At 44.7% G+C, this 23118-nt stretch overlaps 1 protein-coding gene across 2 annotated transcripts in view; it reads right to left on the bottom strand.

Annotated features, from left to right (window-relative positions):
* LOC119965031 (F-box/WD repeat-containing protein 11) overlaps positions 1-23118 on the bottom strand; it is a 172870-nt gene that overhangs the window by 4985 nt on the left and 144767 nt on the right. For both annotated transcript variants that reach the window (XM_038795240.1, XM_038795239.1), the window contains 4 exons: positions 21264-21382; positions 16170-16280; positions 15398-15476; positions 11372-11561 (listed from right to left, as the gene is read on the bottom strand). In XM_038795240.1, coding sequence (XP_038651168.1) covers positions 11400-11561; positions 15398-15476; positions 16170-16280; positions 21264-21382 — 471 coding nt within the window. In that variant the 3' untranslated portion in view covers positions 11372-11399. The remainder of the gene's footprint in view (positions 1-11371; positions 11562-15397; positions 15477-16169; positions 16281-21263; positions 21383-23118) is intronic.

Genomic DNA, 23118 nt, shown 5'->3' with positions numbered 1-23118 from the left:
AATGTACCACGCTTCGGGACATGCTTTCCTGCAGCGTATGAGGTAGACAACGTTGGCTGAGTCGCATGAGTATGTACCGCGTACCTGGTGGGTGGTGTTCTCGCTTGTAATAATCCCTTTTGCTGTTATTCCTACCAAAATGGGTAACCTCACATTTGTCAACATTGTATTCCATCTGCCAGACCCTAGCCCATTCACTTAACCTATACAAATCCCTCTGCAGACCTCCGGTATAGTCTGCACTTTTTGCTTTACCACTCACCCTAGTGTCGTCTGCAAACTTGGACACATTGCACTTGGTCGCCAACTTCAAATCATCTATGTAAATTATGAACAATTGTGGGCCTAACACTGATCCCTGAGGGACACCACTAGCGATTGATTGCCAACCAGAGAAACACCCATTAATCCCCAGTCTTTGCTTTCTATTAATTAACCAATCCTCTGTCCATGCTACTACTTTACCCTTAATGCCATGCATCCTTATCTGATGCAGCAACCTTTTGTGTGGCACCTTGTCAAAAGCTTTCTGGAAATCCAGATATACCACATCCTTTGGCTCCCTGTTATCTACTGCACTGGTAATGTCCTCAAAAAATTCCACTAAATTAGTTAGGCACAACCTGCCCTTTGTGAACCCATGCTGCGTCTGCCCAATGAGACAATTTCCATCCAGATGCATCGCTATTTCTTCCTTGATGATAGATTCCAGCATCTTCCCTACACTGCAGTTAAGCTAACTGGCTTATAATTACCCGCTTTCTGCCGACTGAGAGTGGTCCTAAAGGAAGAGTGCTAAATTGGGGAAAGGCCAAGTATAACAAAATTTGGCAGGAGCTAGCAAATATGGATTGGGAGCAGCTGTTTAAGGGTAAATCCACATTTGAAATATGGGAGTCTTTTAAGGAAAGGTTGATTAGAGTGCAGGACAGACATGTCCCTGTGAAAATGAGGAATAGAAATGGCAAGATTAGGGAACCATGGAGGACGGGTGGAATTGCGAGACTAGCTCAGATGAAAAAGGAAGCATACATAAGGTCGAGGCAACTTGAAACTGATAAAGCTTTGGAGGAATATCGGGAAAGTAGGACAAATCTCAAACGCGCAATAAAGAGGGCTAAAAGGGGTCATGAAATATCTTTGGCTAACAGGGTTAAGGAAAATCCCAACGTCTTTTATTTGTATATAAGGAGCAAGAGGGTAACTAGAGAAAGGATTGGCCCACTCAAATACAAAAGAGGGACTTCATGCGTGGAGTCAGAGGAAATGGGTGAGATTCTTAATGAGTACTTTGGAGAGGGACATGACGGATGTTGAGGTTAGGGATGGATGTTGAAATACTATAGGTCAAGTCGGCATAAGGAATGGGGAAGTTAACAGATATCTTTGCAGCATCCTTGAGCACGGGTGAGGTCCCGGAGGACTGCTAATGTTGTCCCTTTGTTTAAAAAGGGTAGCAGGGATAATCCAGGGAATTATAGACCTGTGAGCTTGACATCAGTGGTAGGCAAACTGTTGGAGAAGATACTGAGGGATAGGATCTATTCACATTTGGAAGAAAATAGACTTATCAGTAATAGGCAGCATGGTTTTGTGCAGGGAAGGTCATGTCTTACAAACCTAATAGAATTTTTGGAGGAAGTGACAAAGGTGAGGGAAGGGCTGTAGATGTCATATACATGGACTTAAGTCAGGCATTTGATAAAGTTTTCCATGGTAGGTTGATGGGAAAAGTGAAGCTGCATGGGGTTCAGGGCGTTCTAGCTAGTTGGATAAAGAACTGGCTGGGCAACAGGAGAGAGAGAGAGAAGTGGTGGAAGGGAGTGTCTCAAAATGGAGAAGAGTGACTAATGGTGTTCCACAGGGATCCGTGCTCGGACCACTGTTGTTTGTGATCTACATAAATGACCTGGAGGAAGGTACAGGTGGTCTGATTAACAAGTTTGCAGATGATACTAAGATTGGTGGAGTTGCAGATAGTGAGGGGGGCTGTCAGAGAATACAAAAAAATATAGATAGATTGGAGAGTTGGGCAGAGAAATGGCAGATGGAGTTTCAATCCAGGCAAATGCGAGGTGATGCATAGGAAGATTCAGTTCAAGAGCGGACTATACGATCAATGGAAGAGTCCTGGGGAAAATTGATATACAGAGAGATCTGGGAGTTCAGGTCCATTGTACTCTGAAGGTGGCAAAGCAGGTCGATAAGAGTGGTCAAGAAGGCATACAGCATGCTTGCCTTCATCGGACGGGGTATTGGGTACAAGAGTCAGCACGTCATGTTACAGTTGTATAGGACTTTGGTTAGGCCACATTTGGAATACTGCGTGCAGTTCTGGTCGTCACATTACCAGAAGGATGTGGATGCTTCAGAGAGGGTGCAGAGGAGGTTCACCAGGACGTTGCCTGGTATGGAGGGGGCTAGCTATGAAGAAAGGTTGAGTAGATTAGAATTGTTTTCATTGGAAAGACGGAGGTGGAGGTAGGACCTGATTGAGGACTACAAAATTATGAGCGGTATGGACAGGGTGGATAGCAACAAGCTTTTTCCAAGAGTGCGGGTGTCAATTACAAGGGGTCACAATTTCAAGGTAAGAGAGTGAAAGTTTAAGGGAGATGATCGTGGAAAGTTTTTTTACACAGAGGGTGGTGGGTGCCTGGAACGCTTTGCCAGCGGAAGTGGTAGAGGCGGGCACGATAGCATCATTTAAGATGCATCTAGACAGACATATGAACGGGCGGGGAACAGAGGGAAGTAGATCCTTGGAAAATAGGCGAGATGTTTAGATAAAGAATCTGGATCGGTGCAGGCTGGGAGGGCCGAAGGGCCTGTTCCTGTGCTGTAATTTTCTTTGTTCTTTGTATCTCCCTTTTCTAAACAGTGGTGTCGCATTTGCTGATTTCCAATCCGCTGGGACCACCCCAGAGTCTAGCGAATTTTGGTAAGTTATCACTAGTGCATCTGCAATTTCCCTAGCCATCTCTTTTAGCACTCTGGGATGCAGTCCATCAGGGTCAGGAGACACCTTTAGCCCCATTAGCTTGCCCATCACTACCTCCTTCGTGATAACAATCATCTCAAGGTCCTCACCTGTCATAGCCTCATTTTCATCAGCCACTGGCATGTTATTTGTGTCTTCCACTGTGAAGACCGACCCAAAAAACCTGTTCAGTTCCTCAGCCATTTCCTCATCTCCCATTATTAAATCTTCCTTCTCATCCTCTAAAGGACCAATATTTACCATAGCCACTCTTTTTTTGTTTTATATATTTGTAGAAACTTTTACCATCTGTTTTTATATTCTGAGCAAGTCTACTCTCATAATCTATCTTACTCTTCTTTATAGCTTTTTTCGTAGCTTTCTGTTGCCCTCTAAGGATTTCCCAGTCCTTTAGTCTCCCACTAATCTTTGCCACTTTGTATGCTCCATCAACAGTGCTGTCAAGCGACACTTACTCAGCAATAACTTTTTTTCCCTTTTTAAAAAAATAAATTTTGAGTACCCAATTAATTTTTCCAATTAAGGGGCAATTTAGCTTGGCGAATCCACCTAACCTGCATATCATTGGGTTGTGGGGGTGAAACCCATGCAGACATGGGGAGAATGTGCAAACTCCACACGGACAGTGGCCACAGTTCAAGTGCTAGCCACTGCACCACATGCCGCCCCTACTCAGCAATTTCTTGCTCACTGATCATAGAATCTCTACAGCGCAGGAGGCCATTCGGCCCACCAGGTCTGTACTGACCGGTCGAAAGAGCACTTTACCTAGGCCCACGCCCCCACCCTAACACCACATCCTTTGGACACTTAGGGGCAATTTAGCATCGCTAATCAACCTAACTGGCACATCTTTGACCGTGGGAGGAACCCCACGCAGATACTGGGAGAACTTACAAACTCCACACAGGTAGTCACCCAAGTTCGGAATCGAACCTGGGTCCCTGGTGCTGAGAGAACACAATGCTAACCACTGTGCGGCCCGATGCTCACCTTACATTCTGCCAGGGTCACTCAGCTCCTGGCCCTTGGTTCAAACGTGGACAAAAGAGCTGAACTCCTGAGGGAAGAGGAGGTGAGAGTGACTGCCCTTGACATCTACACAGCATTTGATATGTGTATGGCAGCAAGGAACCCTAGCAAAACTGGGGTCAATGGAAATCAGGGGGGAAAATCTCCACTGGTTTGGAGTCATGCCTGGCATAAAGGAAGATAGTTGTGGTTATTGGAGGTCAGTCATCCGAGTTCCAGGACATCACTGCAGGGTTTCCCCACGATAGTGTCCTCGGCCCAACCATCTTCAGCTGATTCATCAATGACCTTCCTTCCAACTTTAGGTCAGAAGTGGGGATCTTCGATGATGACTGCACAATGTTCAGCACCATTCGCGACTCCTCAGATAATAAAGCAATCCACGCCAAATGCAGCAAGATTTGGACAATATCCAGGTTTGGGCTGACATTTGACAAGTTACATTTGTGCCACACAAGTGCCAGACAATGACCATCTCCAAACAGAGAGAATCAAACCATCACCCCTTGACATTCAATGGCATTACCATCACTAAATCCCCCACAATTAACATCTGGGGGTTACAATTGGCCAGAAAGTGAACTGGACCAGCCATATAAATACTGTGGCTACAAGTGGATAGAGGCTAGGAATCCTGCGGAGACTAACTCACCACCTGCCCCCCTCAAAGCCTGTCCCCAAGGCACAAGTGAGGAGTGTGTTGGAATAATCCATACCTCCTTGGGCGAGTGCAGCTGCAACAACACTGAAGAAGTTTGACACTAGGACAAAGTAGTCCGCTTGATTGGCACCCCTTCCACAAACAGTGGCAGCAGTGTGTACCATTTACAAGATATATTGCAGGAACTCACCAAGGCTCCTTTGGCAGCACTTTCAAACCCCATGATGCAGATGCACGTGAACACCACCACCTGGAGGTTCCCCTCCAATTCAATCACTATTCTGAATTGGAAATATATTGCTGGTCCTTCCTTGTCGCTGGGTCAAAATCCTGGAACTCTTCCCCTAAAATAGTGGGTGCACCTACACCAGATGGACTGCAGCGTTTCACTAAGGCAGTTCACCACCACCTTCTCAACGGCAATTAGAGATGGGCAAATGCTGGCCTAAGCCAGCGAAGCTCAAAGCCAGTTAAACGGAATTTTTTTTAAAAATCCATTAAGGCATTTGTAATACTGGCCTTTATTAAGGCGGCAAATAGGATACCGGCCTTTATTCGCTGAGGCATAGAATACAAGAGCGGGGAGGTTATGCTAGTTAGCCTACTGTGTGAAGTTCTGATCACCACGCTACAGGAAGGATATGATTGCACTAAAAAGGGTGCAGAGGAGATGCGCTGTGATGTTGCACAGGCTGGAGCGTTTCAGCCAAGAAGAGGGGCTGCTTAGGTTGGGTTTGCTTTCCTTGAAGTAGAGAAGGTTGAAGGGGGACCCGATTGAGGTGTACAAAATTACGAAGGGCATAGACTGGAAGAAACTTTTCCCCGAGTAGAGAGGTCAATATCCAGGGGGCATAGATTTAAGCTAAGGGGTAGGAGATTTAGAGGGACCTGGAGGGGAAACCTTTCCACCCAGAGGATGGTGGGAATCTGGAACTCACTGACTGAGGGGGTGGCGGGGGGGGGGGGGGGGAACACTCACATCATTTTAAGAAACATTTAGGTGAGCACTTGAAACACCATCGCCTAAGGTTACAGACCAAGTGCTGGAAAATGAGATTAGAATTGGTAGGGGCTTGATGGCCAGCACAGACACAATGGGCCGAAGGGCCTTGTTCTGTGCTGTAAAATTCTGACATTAACTATTCTCAGTTGCCTGCTCATTCATCCTGCAGAGGCAGAGAAAGAGCTTCCTATTGCAGGCAAATGTCCTAAAGACCATTTTATATCTCAAGCCTCTACCTCAGATCTTGAGCTGAGCTTTATCGAACAGTGAGGAGAGAATGGAGAAGAAAGTAGCAGGAATATGACTCTATGACTCTAATGTTGGTTTTTGTGCAAGGTAACATTTGAGATTTCACAAGCAACTGCTGTTATTCAATCTTTTTCTTTGGGTCAGGCAAACTGCAGAAACATGTAAAACTGCTGGTAGGGTGAAATGTTGACAAAAGCGAAGGAAGATCAATTCACTGGTACCTACAATTCTAGAGTTTGAATCATTGACACAAACAAGTGACTCCATGAAAGTAAGCTTGTGATTTTTTGTATGAGACTGCCCCGCTCAGTATATTGCCTGAGTTAATTGAATTGAAGCAATGTTGTCAACTTGAACTTTTCTTCTTTAAAGAGTACGATTAAGAATCTGATCGTTAAACCTTTTAGGCAGGGTTCATTTCAGGTGCCCAGGTCCTAAACTCTGGGATTGCCTCCGTAAACCTTTCACCTCTCCACTCCCCTTAAAGACGGAAATTATAAAAACAAATCTATCTTAATATCTCCTTATGCGACTCAATTTTTTCTTTGACTACGCTCCTGTGAAGTGCCTTAGGGAAGTTTACAATGTCATAGGTGCTATACAAATGCAAGTTATATCACTGCAAAGGGTAGACGGCTGACCTAAGATATGAGAGAGAATCGGTGTCAGTCTCTTCAAGACCAATACAACACTGGTCTGGCTCACTGGTCTGTGAAATGTGGTGACTTTGTAATGACGTCTGAACTGAGTGAGGATCCAGTCTCTCCCCAATCGGCATGGGCTGAAAGGCCGAGTTGAAAGTGATATATTACCACATTGTACTTGGAGGAACATTAAAGACCTTGGTTAGTTCACATGTTCATTTGGTGCAGTGTTTGAAGCCTGAGAATGTTTTAATCTTTCATTTCACCCATGAAATGACACAAACAAATGACACAAAAGTGGACAAACCTTCAATGAAAACACGTCGAAATGTTACCAAACGGTGCTTTAATGTCAGAATGCTTCCATTATCTGTTGCAAGGTTGGGAAGGCTCAAGCTGACATCAGAGAAACTTACAAGATCAAAGGGAACAGTCACCCATGGAAGAACATCTTGTCCTTTTCAATTCCTCTTTTCTCCTACCTTTCCCTTGGTTTACAAAATGTTGCATCAGCTTTGCCTATTCCCAGTGTGCAGGATGTTAAGAATGAATAAACATAATGTTTTCATACAAAGGGACAATATGTTCTTGTATGGTCCTATGCCTATTGTGCACTGTTTCCGATGGAGCGTCCACAGTGTGAGTGATGATTCTGAATATGCGCTATAAAGGCAACTCCAAATGCACAAAACACTTGCAGTAAAGATAGCAAACATATTCCACAATGGAGTGTTCACCACACATGGAATAACCTCAGGCTACAGACATGTAACTGCATCTGCCTTCTATGATTGAGAGTAACTCAACCATACATCATTCATCAAATAGAATCACGACCGTGGCCCTTCCATCTGGTTCAGAGGCGTGTTTGACAATGTTGAGCTTCAAACCAGGTAAAGAAAGGCACTGATTTCTGACCAATCATCTGGGGCTCACTTTAGTTAAGGAACCAACTTAGTTGAAGAACAACTATTTATAATTAGAGAAACCAAAATGTAAGGCCTTTTAGATGTTCTCAAGTTCCAGCACAATTCAGGAGTGGCAGAGTAAAAGGTTAAACCAGCTAGGTTATCATATGGGAGCAATTTTAATCAGGTTACAGCAATGAAAATGAATTCAACGGCAAAGAATGAAGAATTTGTTCTTAGCCAAAAACTGTCAAGAATTATATTCTGAGTTGCATTTGATTTCCTTTGACAACTGAAAGAGAGAAGCGGGCAGTTCAGGCAGTAATGCTGAGTGGAGACTTAAAACTGTAGCTTCACTTTCTATGAAAATGACTATGATTGCAACCAAGACCCATATCGGTTTCTGTTGGAATGTAACGTACTGGTGTATAAAACTCCCGCCCATATCCTTGACAAGGCTAAAATTCAACTGGCCAAGGAAAAAGACCATACATAAGTTACCATATCACATACTAAGTGAGACAAGATGGTTTGCGGAGTGTCGAGGTCGGTACAAAGCTGGTTAGCAGACAGGAAGCAAAAAGTTGGAATAAATGGGTCTTTTTCCAATTGGTAGGTCACTAGTGGGGTACCGCAGGGATCTGTGCAAGGACCCCAACTATTCACATTATTTCTTAATGATTTGGATGAGGGAACTAAATTATCTCCAAATTTGCAGATGGTACAAAGTTGGGTGGGAGGGTGAACTGGGAGGAGAATGCAGAGATACTGCAGTGGGATTTGGAGAGGCTGAGTAAGTGGGCATATGCATAACATATGCAGTATAATGTGAATAAATGTGTGGTTAATGAGAGATGGATATTCAGCGAGACCTTGGTGTCCTAGATTCATAGATGGAAACAGGCCCTTCGGCCCAGCTTGTCCATGCCGCCCAATTTCTATCACTAAGCTATTCCCACTTGCCTGCATTAGGCCCATATCCTTCTCAACCCACCCTGCCCATGTAACTGTCTAACTTTTTTTAAAGGAAATAATTGTACGCGCTTCGACAACTGTCTCTGGCAGCCCGTTCCAGATGCTCATCACCCTCTGTGAAAGGATTACCCCTCTGGTCCCTTTTGTATCTCTTCCCTCTCAACTTAAACCTATGCCCTCTAGTTCTAGACTCCTCTACCTTTGGGAAAAGATGTTGACTATCTACCATTTTTTTATAGACCTCAGGCATCAGTCGCTGAAAGTAAGTGCGCAGGTACAGCAGGCAGTAAAGAAAGCAACTAGTATGCTGGCCTTAATCGAGAGAGGATTTGAGTATAGGAATAGGGATGTTTTACTGCAATTGTATAGGGCATTGGTGAGGCCACACCTGGACTATTGTGTGCAGTTTTGGTGTCCTTATCTGAAGAAGGATGTTCTTGCTATGGAGGGAGTGCAGCAAAGGTTTACCAGGCTGATTCCTGGGATGGCAGGACTATCGTAAAAGGAGAGATTAAGTCGGTTAGGATTATAGAGGCGATCTCATAGAAATTTACAAAATTCTAACAGGATTAACATAGAACATAGAACAGTACAGCACAGAACAGGCCCTTCGGCCCTCGATGTTGTGCCGAGCCATGATCACCCTACTCAAACCCACGTATCCACCCTATACTCCCAACAACCCCCCCCCCCACCTTACTTTTAGGACACTACGGGCAATTTAGCATTGCCAATCCACCTAACCCGCACATCTTTGGACTGTGGGAGGAAACCGGAGCACCCGGAGGAAACCCACGCACACACGGGGAGGACGTGCAGACTCCGCACAGACAGTGACCCAGCCGGGAATCGAACCTGGGACCCTGGAGCTGTGAAGCATTTATGCTAACCACCATGCTACCGTGCTGCGATTAGATAGGGTAGATTCAGAAAGAATGTTCCCAATGGTCGGGGAGTCCAGAACCACGGGTCAAAATGAGGATTAGGGGTAAACCTTGTGGAACTGAGGTTAGGAGAAATTTATTCTCACAGAGTGGTGAACCTGTGGAATTCACAACCACAAAAAGAAGTTGAGGCCAAAGCGTTTTCCTTTCAAGAAGGAACTAGATATAGCTCTTGGGGCTAAATCAAGAGATATTGCGGGAGGGGAGGGCAAAATCGGGGTATTGAACTTGATGATTAGCCATGATCATAATCAACAGCGGAGGAGGCTCGAAGGGCCAAATGGCCTCCTCCATCTTCTATTTTCTATGTATGTTTCTATACATGTGCAGCTATAGATGTGTGGAAACTAACAGAGCCACCAGTTCAGCTTACTCCATTGAAAAAAAGAATGTTGGTTTAGTAAATGCAGTGTGGAACAGGTATGCAGAGCAGATTTCATTATGTGGAATTAGGTGCCCAAGTGGGAAGGAACACCACAGTCCATGTGGTGTGGGCACATCTACTGTGCTATTCGGGAGGGAGTTCCAGGATGTTGCCCCAGCTACAGTGAAGGAATGTTGATATATTTTCAATTCAGGATTGTGACTGACTTTGAGGGAAAGCTCCAGGTGGTGGGTTTCCCAGGTATCTGCTGCTCTTGTCCTTCTAGATGGCAGCGGTCATGGGCTTGGAAGGTGCTGCCTAGGGGACGTTCTCCCCATGTTTGCGTGGGTTTCCTCAGGGTGCTCCGGTTTCCTCCCATAGTCCAAAGATGTGCAGGTTAGGTGAATATGCCATGATAAAAAATTGCCCCCAAGTGTCCAAAAGGTTAGGTGGGGTTTATGGGCTGCGGGGATAGGGTGGAGGCCTGGGCTTAAGTAGGGTGCTCATTCCATGGGCCGGTGCAGACTCAATGGGCCGAATGGCCTTCTTCTGCACTGTAAATTCTATGTTCGTAAGAAGAACTTTGCAGGGTTGACTGGGCTGGGTTTGCTGAAGTTTCTGGTGCTTGGGTCGATGCTGGGTGGTCTGTCTGGTTTCATTCCTTTTTGGTGTTTTCGAAATGTTTGAATACGATGCTAGGCCATTTCAGAGGGCATTTAAAAGTCAACCACATTGCTGTGGGCCTGGAGTCACATGTTGGTCAGACGGCAGATTTCCTTCCCTAAAGGACATTAGTGAACCAGTTGGGTTTTTACGACAATCGACAATGGTTTCATAGTCATTAACTTTCATAAACTTTTAATTCCAGACATTTTATGGAGTTTAGCTTCCACCACCTGCCATGGTGGGATTCGAACCCAGGTCCCCAGATCGTTACTTTGGGTGCCTGGATTACTAGTCTAGCGACAATACCACTTCACCACCGCCTCCTCTCTACTGATGTCAATCCAGCTGCCTCACATTGTCACTCAGTAACCCATTTCCCCCCAACGCCATGTTACTGAATATATCTCGTCAATCCAAGCTCTCTTTCAGTCACTCAGTGCACCTCTCCCAGTATCCTGTGTGACTGCTTACTAATGTCTCAGTCAGCTTCAGTAATTCTTATCCAGAATACTGAAGATACTTTTTCTCTGTGTTACTCCTAAAGAGGGTGCTCTTTTATCTTGAGCATATTCAGTACCTTTATTTCTTTCGATATTTTTCAAACTGGTATTATACTCCTGCAATGAACATCAAACAGGACCACTCAACATTATCGCAGCAGTATTGGCAGGAAGTGAATAGGAGGTGGGATCAGTCTTAGCATAGCAAACGTGAATCCAAGTTTATAGGTTAAAGAATGCTGCAGAACTCCAATAGGGCACACACACCTGTTGAGAAATAGCTATCTCATGGCATCCCTCACACAAACATTGCCCAATTCCAGAGCAAAACTGGTACAGGCTACTTGGGATATGGGTGGGCTCACAACCAAGAGAGGAAGCAGAGCGAGAGATCTGGCTGGTTAAAAAGTGAAATGAGGATTACCTGCTCCAAGTACTGGCCTTGCATTCCGTTATCTGGAGATATATGTGTAAGTCCTTGATGGAGAACGGGTTTCATTCTGGTTACTTGATGGCACATTCAGGAAATCCCAGATCAGAATGGTATCATCATGGGAACTACTGATGATCTGAAACTCATCAAACTGTAATCGAAATACCCGGCCAGAGTGCTCCTGTAATCAAAACAGTGGGTCAAAGACATGGCAATACAGTATGCACAAACAATTACTATTGAAAACAAAAGGGGTTTCCTCCATACACTACTCAGGGATATCCTGATAAAATATGACTATCCTCTACTGGACATCCAATTGATATCTTGTAATAATAATAATCATCTTTATTATTTTCACAAGTAGGCTTACATTAATACTACAATGACGTTACTGTGAAAATCCCCTAGTCGCTACACTCCGAAGCCTGCTCGGGTACACGGAGGGAGAATTCAGAATGTCCAAATTACTGAACAGCACGTCTTTCGGGACTTGTGGAAGGAAACCGGAGCACCCGGAAGAAACCCACGCAGACAGGGAGAATGTGCAGACTCCGCACAGACAGTAACCCAGGTCGGGGATCGAACCTGGGACCCTGATGATGTGAAGCAACAGTGCTAACCAATATGCTACCGTGCCGCACCCAAGTCTTCTACCGTGCCATACCCAAGTGTTTCAGGCCATTTTAACAGCGAGAACATAACACTGAGAATTCATGTTGCCAATATCCCCTGCCAGCCAGAGAAATGCAGACTCCTGAAGGTTGAATTTTACTGCACAGAGGAGGGCCTTGCAGACTAATGTATCTGCGTCTATCCATTGAGCCCACGCCCCTGCTCTTTCCCTGCAGTATTGAAAATGTTTCTTTTCAAGTACATATCCAATGACCTATTAAAGTCACTATTTGATACACTGCCAAGCAATGCACAACTTTCATCTCGCCTCTGGTTCTTTGGCTAATTACCTTTAATCCCTTTCCTCTGGTCACCAACGCTCCTGACAGCAAAACAACCTTTTTCACATTTTTCAAAACCCTTCACGAACAAACTTTTATGGACCACAAGAAAAACCCAATGGAGGGGAGTAAAATGTGGACTACTGCCATACCCTCCTATTCAGTCCCCAGGAGAGACAATTGCTACACTGTCAATCATCAGTTACAGGTTTCTGCCTGGTGCAGCTCCCCTGATGACTTGACGTGAGTCCGATGTTCCCCTCTGGTCCAATGTGCATCCAATACTTTGATGGGTACGCTGTTTAAACACAGGAATAGGTGTACTGACACACAATCGGACAAAGAAGGAGTGTTGTGTGAAGCCTCTCTCTGCTCATGGACGTTTGGATACAGAATGGTGAGGTGCAGCCACAGCATTATTAGAATAAACAAGAAGCTTCAACAGCTCTGGTAGTGCTTTTCCTAATGAGTGATGGTTTCTCCAAATCTTTCCAATGCTGGATAGGATCTGGCATGGAGCAAGCCATCATCTTCCAGCCAGGGATCATAATTTATTTGGTCTGTTCCAAACCCTCGAGCAAGTGTTAGTCTTTAACCTGTCAACGTGGCTATAATGTTCTGCTAAACAGCAATCACCTCTTTCAACAACTCTCTTGGTTTTGCAAAGAAAAACACAGTTCCTGCAACGCTAAACTGCATCTATACATTTTGTATTTAAAATTTTTAATTTTGACGGGGTGGGGAGAATGCCGGTGTAGACATTCATTTTTTTGCTGCCGGGTTTTGAGATTTGAATTGAGCGCAGACTAAAGGAATGCAAACTCCTTCTCCCAGTTTTGAGAAAGGGCCTTGTATGATAAGAACAAGGCCAACTCACATATTAAATGAACAATTTTGCTCAGAGGTAACACAACAGTTGGAGATATAATAGAATCATAGAATTTACAGTGCAGGAGGCCGCCATTCAGCCCATCAAGTCTGTATCGGCTCTCAGGAAAGAGCACCCCACTCAAGCCCACGACTCCACCCTATCCCTATAACTCAGCAACCCCACCTAACCTTTTTGGACACCAAGGGCAATTTATCATCGCCAATCCACCTAATCTGCACATCTTTGGACTGTGGGAGGAAACCGGAGCAAACCCACGCACACACGGGGAGAATGTGCAGACTCCGCACAGACTGTGACCTAAGCCGGGAATCGAACCTGGGATCCTGGAGCTGTGAAGTAACTGTGCTAACTACTGTGCCGCCCAAATAATCACGCAAGTCAGTTTGGTGCGGTAGGCATTCTAGTCTAAGACCAGGACTGGTGGGGTACTAGAGAAAGACTAGTTATCATCTCATTATATGGCACCCGACCTGGACTAACTGCGCAAGGCATGAACATGCATAGTTTGGCGTGCCACGTTATTTGGTGTAGCTTTCTGAGCAATTGACTATTAGAACAGTACAGCACAGAACAGGCCCTTCGGCCCTCAATGTTGTGCCGAGCAATGATCACCCTACTCAAGCCCACGTATCCACCCTATACCAGTAACCCAACAACCCCCATTAACATTATTTTTTTTAGGACACTAAGGGCAATTTAGCCTGGCCAATCCACCTAACCCGCACATCTTTGGACTGTGGGAGGAAACCGGAGCACCCGGAGGAAACCCACGCACACACGGGGAGGACATGCAGACTCCGCACAGACAGTGTCCCAACCGGGAATCGAACCTGGGACCCTGGAGCTGTGAAGCATTGATGCTAACCACCATGCTACCATGCTGCATGTTGTATAACTAGGTTATACAAACCAGAAGGATGAAATTAGAGCCAATCCTTACATCTGATATTTATTCATAGAGTTACACGTCACAAGCATGCAACTCCTCACCCAACAACCAGAGCTTGTCTGTTTCTGTTTGTACTCTTTTGGGTGCAACTAAATAAACTAAATTAAACAAACAAAGAGACAATGAGGAAGAAGTGAATCTCCAGTTAATACCCCACTACCTGCAACAATTAAGTAACAAGATAGATCAGGAAAGTTCCAAATTCACTCCTCGTTTCTGTGGGACTGAGATTAAGAACAGATCGGACAAGGTTGGCAGAGCCTTTTCCCTAAAGTATATTAGTTGGGTTTGTTTGGCAGCTTCCAGTCGCTATCACTGCTTTTTATTTTTGCTGTTAAGACAGAATTAAAGTTCCCAAACTGCCTCTAAAATGATGGGGCCTAAAGTCTCACTCTTTGCATGATTACTCCAGGTCTCTGGATTAATCTTAATCTAATATTTTATTAGTGTCACAAGGAGGCTTACATTCCTGATTGATTGATTGATTGATTGTCACATCACCAAAATACAGTGAAATGTATTTTTCTGCGGCTAAGGGAACGTACACAGTAGACAAAAAGAATAAAACATTAACACTGCAATGTAGTTACTGTGAAAATCCCCTAGTCGCCACACTGTTCGGGTACAGAGGGCGAATTCAGAATGTCCAATTCACCTAACAGCTTGGCTGTCGGGACTTGTGGGGGGAAACCGGAACACCCGGAGGAAACCCACACAGACACAGGGAGAACTCGCAGACTCTGCACAGTGACCCAAGCTGGGAATCGAACCTGGGACCCTGGAGCTGTGAAGCAATAGTTCTAACCTCACAATCCGAGTATCATAACCATTGCACTACCTTACCCAGGATCCAGACTGCATAATGCTGCAGTACAAAGGGGTTTGTTCAACCTTACATATATCGCAGCAGGCCATTCACAGCTCATCGTGCCTGATCAGTGAAAAAGCTATCATCTGGTCCCACTGCGTCCCTCTTTATCCAGGCTCTGCAAACTTTTCCTTTTAAAGTTTGTATTCAATTCCTTTTTGAAAGTTATTGAATTTGCTTCCATCACCCTTTTAGCCAGTGTAATCCTGAGCACAATAACTCTTTACCAAAAAAAAGTTCGATCACTCTACACAAGCTATGCATTATTTTCTCTCGGACTGACAGATGGGAGCCAGCCTCCCCTACAGCAGTAATATTGTTAGGCTGGTAAATCTGAATTGTGGATACGTACCACCAAAGTGCGTAGACATAAAGTACTTGCAGGGGCTCGTGGATCGAGAGCAGCTTGCAAGTCCCATACTTTGATTTTGCTGGAGGGAGAAGGAGACACAAAAATATACGTTATCCTGAGATACATCATTTCGGCGTGGGACACACTTGAGTAATGGAGTGCCAAACTAGACCACAGTGCACCAAGGACAGCAGATTTTAATTCTGACAGCTACATAAACATAGCTACCCCTTCTACCTATTCATTTACATACATCACTGGATAAGTTTCACAAATTAGCTGGACATGCTTAGATGTGACAGACACCCATCAATATATCAAGCACAATGTCACGAGCCAGATTAGCATGATTTCAAGTTTTCCATTTAATTACATGAGAGAATCAGAGGGAAATATTTTGGAATTTGGCATCTGGTCTATTTGCCTTTCCCAGCAGATTGCATGACCTGGGAAGGAATGGCAAACGTGCCTTACCATATTATAGCTTTCACTTGGATCTTCCTCTGTGCACTGCATGTTGCCAACAGCAGATTTTGATATTCATCTTTGGGATTTACCCACCAATGAGAACGCAGTGCTCTCTGATCCCCAGGCCTGTGTAATTCAAGGTAAATAGAAGCGCAGGACTGGTAGCAGTTTGCCAATATTATAACACTAACTGCACTTCAAACGGATCTCATTGGTCACAGAGAGCTTGGGGATTCCCCATGCCATGCTGGACTATATTCCCCTGCTGATTCCCCAAGTATTGTCCATAATCAGGATTACTTACCCATCGTAAGCTCCACTCACAATCCTCTTGTTGTCAAATCGAATACATCGGACTAGCTCCTCATGCCCTTCTAAGACCCGCAGGCAGGCACCACATTCAATGTCCCACAACCTGCACAAGGGAACACCAACATTACAAACAATTTCAACATTCTTACTTTACAGAGAATTCGACTGACACTTGAGCTATATCAGTGAATGGATCCATTTCTCTCAATTCTATTCCCATCAAAAAGGTGGGAGGTGTCAGTGCCTGGTGAATGGAACTATTTTCCATTTGAGACTACTCCCAGTGTCAGTACCCAATTCCCACCCTGCCAGTTACAGGAAATATGCCTCCACAACCATCGCCAAGGCTTCCCCTTCCTCCAGTCATTTGACTAAACGTAGCTTGTTCAGGGTCAGCTCTTGGGCTGATAATAATAATCTTTATTGTCCCAAGTAGGCTTTACATTATCACAGCAATGAAGTCACTGTGAAAAGCCCCTGGTTGCCACATTCTGGCTCCTGTTCGGGTCACAGAGGGAAAATTCAGAATGTCCAAATTACCTAATAGCATGTCTTTCGGGACTTGGGGGATGAAACCGGAGCATCCGGAGGAAACCCACACAGACACGGGGAGAACATGCAGACTCCGTACAGTAACCCAAGCAGGAATTGAACCAGGGACCGTGGTGCTGTGAGGCTACAGTGCTAACTACTGTGCTACTGTGCTGCCCATGACACAAGCAAGGTACATCCCCACCGCATAGTTTCCTATAGAGCCAGCTCAATGATGTGAAAACAGCAGCCAAACTGTGAAAGCCTCAAGTATTTCCACATTAACAATTAAACTGACATTTGTACAAGGTCAACCTTAATAGTATCCTTCCACTAGACAAAGTAAAGAACAGGCGGAGTAAATGCAAACTTTGTGCACATTAGGGGCGTGAAGATTACCGGACGAAAAAAAGATCAAAGTCCATCCAGTTCTCCTTCTACCATCGAAGTAGTTGCATGATGATATAGTGCTAAGCAACATGGACAACCTTTTTTTTTACAGTAGATCCAGACATGATGTGAAGAGAATTTCAAAGTGGACAGATTCAAGAACTACTGGTTCCTCCCAAACACCAAACTTAACCACATGCTATCTCAAACTATCCATAATCACAAAATATTACTTTCTGAAAGAAATCTAGTACAGATTAATTCATTCAAATGCTAACCGCTCCAAATATTTTTCTGTTTTATAAATTGAAAACTCATTTACTGAAGTAATATTTCTGCAAATTAGTTTTGTTGAATTTATCCTCCCTTCAAAAGCAACCCTTCCTATTTCTAAGATGAAACAGTTCGACATTGTAGCAGGACCAGAAAACAATTTGCAAAACATCAATTATACGAATTCTTGATCGTCTCCTTTTCACTGACATGCCCAATTTACATAATTTGTCCTCATTATCTAATCCCTTTCTTCCTCTCAAACACCGATTTCCCCCTTATCCACCCAGCATCCTCCATTATTCTTACTCACCATCTCTCGAGCACCACAATCGCACTACATCGGGAATGTTGAATCAGGGGTGACACCTGTCCCAGTCAAGATGGGACAGAAAATAAATACATTTCTCCGTCAACCTGGGTACTTCATAAAATTAATTGCTGGGCTGCAAAATAGCCCCAGATGATCACATGTTGGCTTCTGGAAGTTTCTGAGCAGTAAACAAAGACTTTCCACACACTTTGCTAGACTCTAATATGGTGCAAAAGCGTTACCTGTTCTAACACAATGGTTTTCAACCAGTGGCCTCGCTTAACAACCTGAAACTAGTTAATTAAAGGAAGTCAAACTGCTAAAGTCTCAGTCATGTAACACAAGTTGTTGGAGGCTATAGGCAGTTACAGTTTGACCTCCGAAGAGAAGCAGCAGCTCCAGGCAATCAGCCTGCGTTACCACCTTACCATCAAGGATGGGGCCCCGCAAGGATGTGTGCTCAGTCCTCTACTGTACTCCCTATACACACATGACTGTGTGGCAAGATTTAACTCCAACTCAGTCTACAAGTTTGCGGATGATACGACTGTGGTGGGCTGTATCTCAAACAACGACGAATCAGACTACAGAAGGGAGATAAATCACTTGGTTGCACAGTGTACTGAAAACAACGTCTCTCTGAATGTTGGAAAGACCATCGACTTCAGGAAGCGTAGCACGTCACCCGCCCCTCCCATCTACATCAATGGCTCTGAAGCAGAGATGGTCGATAGCTTTAAGTTCCTGGAGACCACCATCATTAACAGTCTGTCTTGGTCCACTCACGTTGATGCAGTAGCCAAGAAAGCCCAACAACATCTCTACTTCCTACGGAAGCTAAGAAATTTGGCATGTTTGCATCGACTCACAAACTTCTACTGATGTGCCATAGAGAGCATCCTATCTGGCTGCATCACAGTCTGATATGGCAACTGCTCTGCCCAAGATCGCAAGAAACCGCAGAGTGCAGTGAAAAAGAAGTTCAAGAATTCGTATAATTGATGTTTTGCAAATTGTTTTCTGGTCCTGCGTTTCATCTTAGAAATAGGAAGGATTGCTCTTAAAGGGAGGATAAATTGAAAACTAATTTTCAAAACATTGATTCTGTATTCGCCTCCCGCTGCCTCAGGAAGGCAGACAGCTTTATCAGAGACCCCTCCCACCCAGGCTTTGCCCTCTTCCAGACCCTTTCATCAGGCAGAAGATACAGAAGTCTGAAGACCCGCACATCCAGACATAGGAACAGCTTCTTCCCCACAGCTACAAGACTCCTCAATGACTCCCTCTTGGATTGATCTATTCCCTCTAAGAACACAATTCATGACACCCAATGCTGCTTTTGCTCATGTATTTGCTTTGTTTGGCCCCTTGTTCCGTACTGTAACCAACCACTCTTCGTCGATTTACCATTTGTCTATGTACTCTGTTGATTATTCTTTTTGTTTACTATGTACGTACTGTGTACGTTCCCTCGTCCGCAGAAAAATACTTTTCACTGCACTTCAGTACATGCAACAAATCAAATCAAAAAATCGTGTGTCAACAGTATAGTATTCGGGCCCTCATTTACAGTCTGAACTACTAGAACATTGGACCGTGCATTTTCAAAACTAAGTCAATTCCACATGTCTTAGGAAGTCTCGCTTTTGGAAAGTCAGATCACCCTGCAACAGTCAGCCAAACTACCCTTTGAAGGTACATTCCATTAGACTTTTGATTCCGGATACTGGACACACACAAAACCATACCTTGTTTTTTATTTTGGTCGGGCCCTTATTACGATCCAGGACCAGACAACAATAGTTGTGAGGATACTGAACAAAAATTTAAGACTGTGAGGAAAGGATACTTCAATCCAGGAGTGATTCCATGTGCAAATAGTGATACAATAGTAATGTAACCCTAACCCTAAACTTTATTACTAACACAGTTAGTAGCTAACTAACACGTAATTACTAAGCTAAAAAAAAACAACTTACAGTTACCAGTTAAACAATGCTTAAGAATGAAATGAAACACTCATCACGGCTACCTTTATCACCACTCAAACAACACCCATCTCGGGTCTAAATCCACTTTTAAATATCGTTAGCAGATCCAGGCATACTTGCTTAACCGAGATGTCTCGGATGCTCCGCTTTGAGGACTTGGCATCATTCCGGGCTCAACTTGCAGATCCTTACCCTTCTCAAACTAGTATTTGAACTGCCAGCCTGAGAAATTGCTCCCTTCCTCTTCACAAGCAACCCTTTAACTCACTGTGTTGAAACAAACTGCTAGTCTGTCCACATACAGATCTAAATTCACTATATTGAGAGCAGCTTCTCGTCTGTTCACATCCCAATCTAAAACTGAATTATAAAACTACTGAAACCTCAACACCCGACTGCTTCAGCCATGGCTCCTCCCACTACCTACATCACCGTGCTATAACTATCCACAATGTCTCTACCTCCTCCCCAGGGAATTTTCTTTATATAAACAAAATTCCAATAGCCAAACTTTTACAATGCTTTAATTGCATCCGTCTCTAAAATGTGCCTCCTGCCTTTCAAACCAGGATTTTTAAAAACATGACTGCAGCAGTCACACACTAACCCAGGCTTTTTAAACCCTTACTACACCAACTACATATAATACAATATATGTGAAATTGCTACATTCATCACACCCCGAATCTCCTTCCTTTCCCTCAGCCCTCTTTATATTGAACAAGTGCAAAAGGGGCAGACATTGCAAAACCCCTCTCCCACCTGTGTGTGCGTGAAAATAAACTAATCCCTTTTATTTTAGCTCACCTCGAGTTTGCTGTGCACGTTATGCATAAAGGATTAGAACAGTCCACGTTTAAAGGATGGGGACTGTACACTGCCATTTAAAAACAGGGAAGGAGGAACTCAAAATCAAAACAAACACCTTTCTGTTTGTAGCTGGGTAGCGAGAAATCATGGCTGTTTAAATTACCCACCCTCCTGCCCATAACACACGACTGTAGAAAGCTGCCAAGAGGAGGCTGGGTAGTTCCCCACAGCCAGGCCTCCTAATTGTTAACCAACAACCTTCAAGTGTGGATGCCAGGAAGAGGTGAGTAGTCAGCTCAAACATGATGTCTTCTTGAAGAAACAGATCAACTGCATTGGGTGTCAGGCTCCCAAATGAAGAATGATTATCTCAGCAAGGTACCAGTGGATGCCAAGTGCCGGTGGAATGTCACATCATTACTAGTTTGAGGTGGAGAAGAAATCAACTAACTGCATCAGGTTCTTAATTACCTGCAGTAGTTTTAACACATTATAAAACTCGTTGAAATATTAAACAATGGCAAATCAGTATTTAGAAAGTGATCAGTCTATTGGATAAAGTGGGGGGTTACATGCGGGTGCATGATAAATGGTTATGGTTATCGTTCCACATCATATGCAATCTAGGACCAGACAGCACTAGGCCACTTGACCAGTAGTGCCTGCGCCAGCTCTCAGAGTTATACAAGTGGACCCACTGTTCAGTTATATCCCTAAAGCCTTGTGTTCATCATTATTTACAGATATAGATAGAGATTCAACAAGCCACAGACTCTACCTGATGGTGTTGTCCGAGGAACCACTGACAACCAGCCGGTCTCGATACTGAAGGCACGCTATTCCACGTTTATGGCCATTCAAGGTACGAACAAATTCACAAGTGCTTGTGCTCCACACCTGCAGAGATAAACACAAAAGATGCCTTATGTGAGAAAACAAACTTTTCAAAAACAATCTCTACTTTCCATCACAAGTTCACATCAAATCAAAATAGTAGCCAAAGCTCCAAGCTACTGAACTAAAGACACCTGATAAATATGCATCCCTACTTCTTCAGAGGAAAATAAAAAAGAGGCACTGTCCAATGTACTATTACGCCACACTCACTCATCGCCTCAATCCCAGATTGGTCTGTTAAAATTAATTTAAACTGCCTCATTATGAGGGTATTATAACTGGGCTCCACGCCCCTCGGCTGTGCAGAGGGAAGAAAAAGCCTGCAAAAACAGTCCGCATTGCTATCAAGTGGCTCCTAGTGGAAAGGACTGGTGTTTGCCAGTGACATCCCATAGCTCCGACAGCCTGTCAACATTCATTAACAACCATCACTCAAAGTATCCCCATTTGGGCGGGGTATCAGAGGGCAGATGTCACCAAGGCCACTTTAACCAAAGAGTAAAGGGAGAAAACTGGAGAACGACATCACAAACCCATGGAAAATTGGGAAGCTCAAGACAGAGTGTATAATGAATACTGAATGTGATCAGAACCTAAACATAGTCATGCTTTACAGTTCAAACACTCCAGAGAGACTGAAGGAAATCTCCTGGAAATACAAAACAAAAGTTGTTGGAAGTAACCAACAGGTCAGTCAGTGTCGAAAAGGGAACATTTTGAGAAGGATCCTCTTTATTGCAAAAAATATGCTCCTCGTATCATTTAAACAGCATTCTGCAGCAAATAAATCTTATGGAGAAGTTGAGGCAGACTAAACAAAGGACATCAGTGAGTCTCTCGGGCAGGAAAGGGAACAGGTTCCTGTCTCTCTTTCTCTCTCTGCTCAGCCATGATCAGAGTCAACAGGGAGGCACCGAGGACAATTCTACACAACCGAGAGGGGTTAGAGAGAATAGTATGTTGTTCTGCCGAGCTGGCAGAACTTCTGGCAATGTCCGCATACCCAACTTTGCACCAGATCAGGCAGGCACAGCAAAACTATAAATAGGGGACAACTTGGGGATCAAAATTAAATAAATTACACAAACTAAAGAATTCAGGCTTCTTTTCACGGAAGGCGGCAGTTATTTAAAGCATGACCATGAGTCATGCAGTTACATATACACAAAGGCAGGTGGTGACGCAGCAAACACGGAATAAAGGAACAAAAGCAAAAACTGCAGAGTTGGAAATTTGAAACAAGATCAAAAACAAAGGACTGGAAAAGCAGACGGTCAGACAGGCTATTTGGAGGAAACAGTTGATGTTTGGAGGACAGATCCTCTTTCAGAATTGAAATGAAGGAAGTTCATTCTATGGTAAATCTTCCAAGCTGGAGAGGAATGGTGATGACACACAGCAGGCCAGAAAGAGCAGACACACATACACAAAGTGCGGAGAGGGAGACGCGGCGGGCACAGTGAGGGCAGGGCGCGGCAGGCACAGGGCACGGCGAGGGCAGGGCGCGGCATGGGGAGGGCATGGCGCAGGGAGGGCGCGGCATGGGGAGGGCGTGGCGGGCACACCGCAGCGAGGCCGCGGCGAGGGGAGGGAGAGGCGGGCCGGGCGAGGGGAGGGAGAGGCGGGCCGGGCGAGGGGAGGGAGAGGCGGGCCGGGCGAGGGGAGGGAGAGGCGGGCCGGGCGAGGGGAGGGAGAGGCGGGCCGGGCGAGGGGAGGGAGGGGCGGGCCGGGCGAGG

Source organism: Scyliorhinus canicula, chromosome 4 (assembly GCF_902713615.1).
Source record: "Scyliorhinus canicula chromosome 4, sScyCan1.1, whole genome shotgun sequence".
Taxonomy (NCBI): domain Eukaryota; kingdom Metazoa; phylum Chordata; class Chondrichthyes; order Carcharhiniformes; family Scyliorhinidae; genus Scyliorhinus; species Scyliorhinus canicula.
Note: the sequence above shows the minus strand (reverse complement) of the source record. Positions and strands in the feature narration are given on the sequence as shown.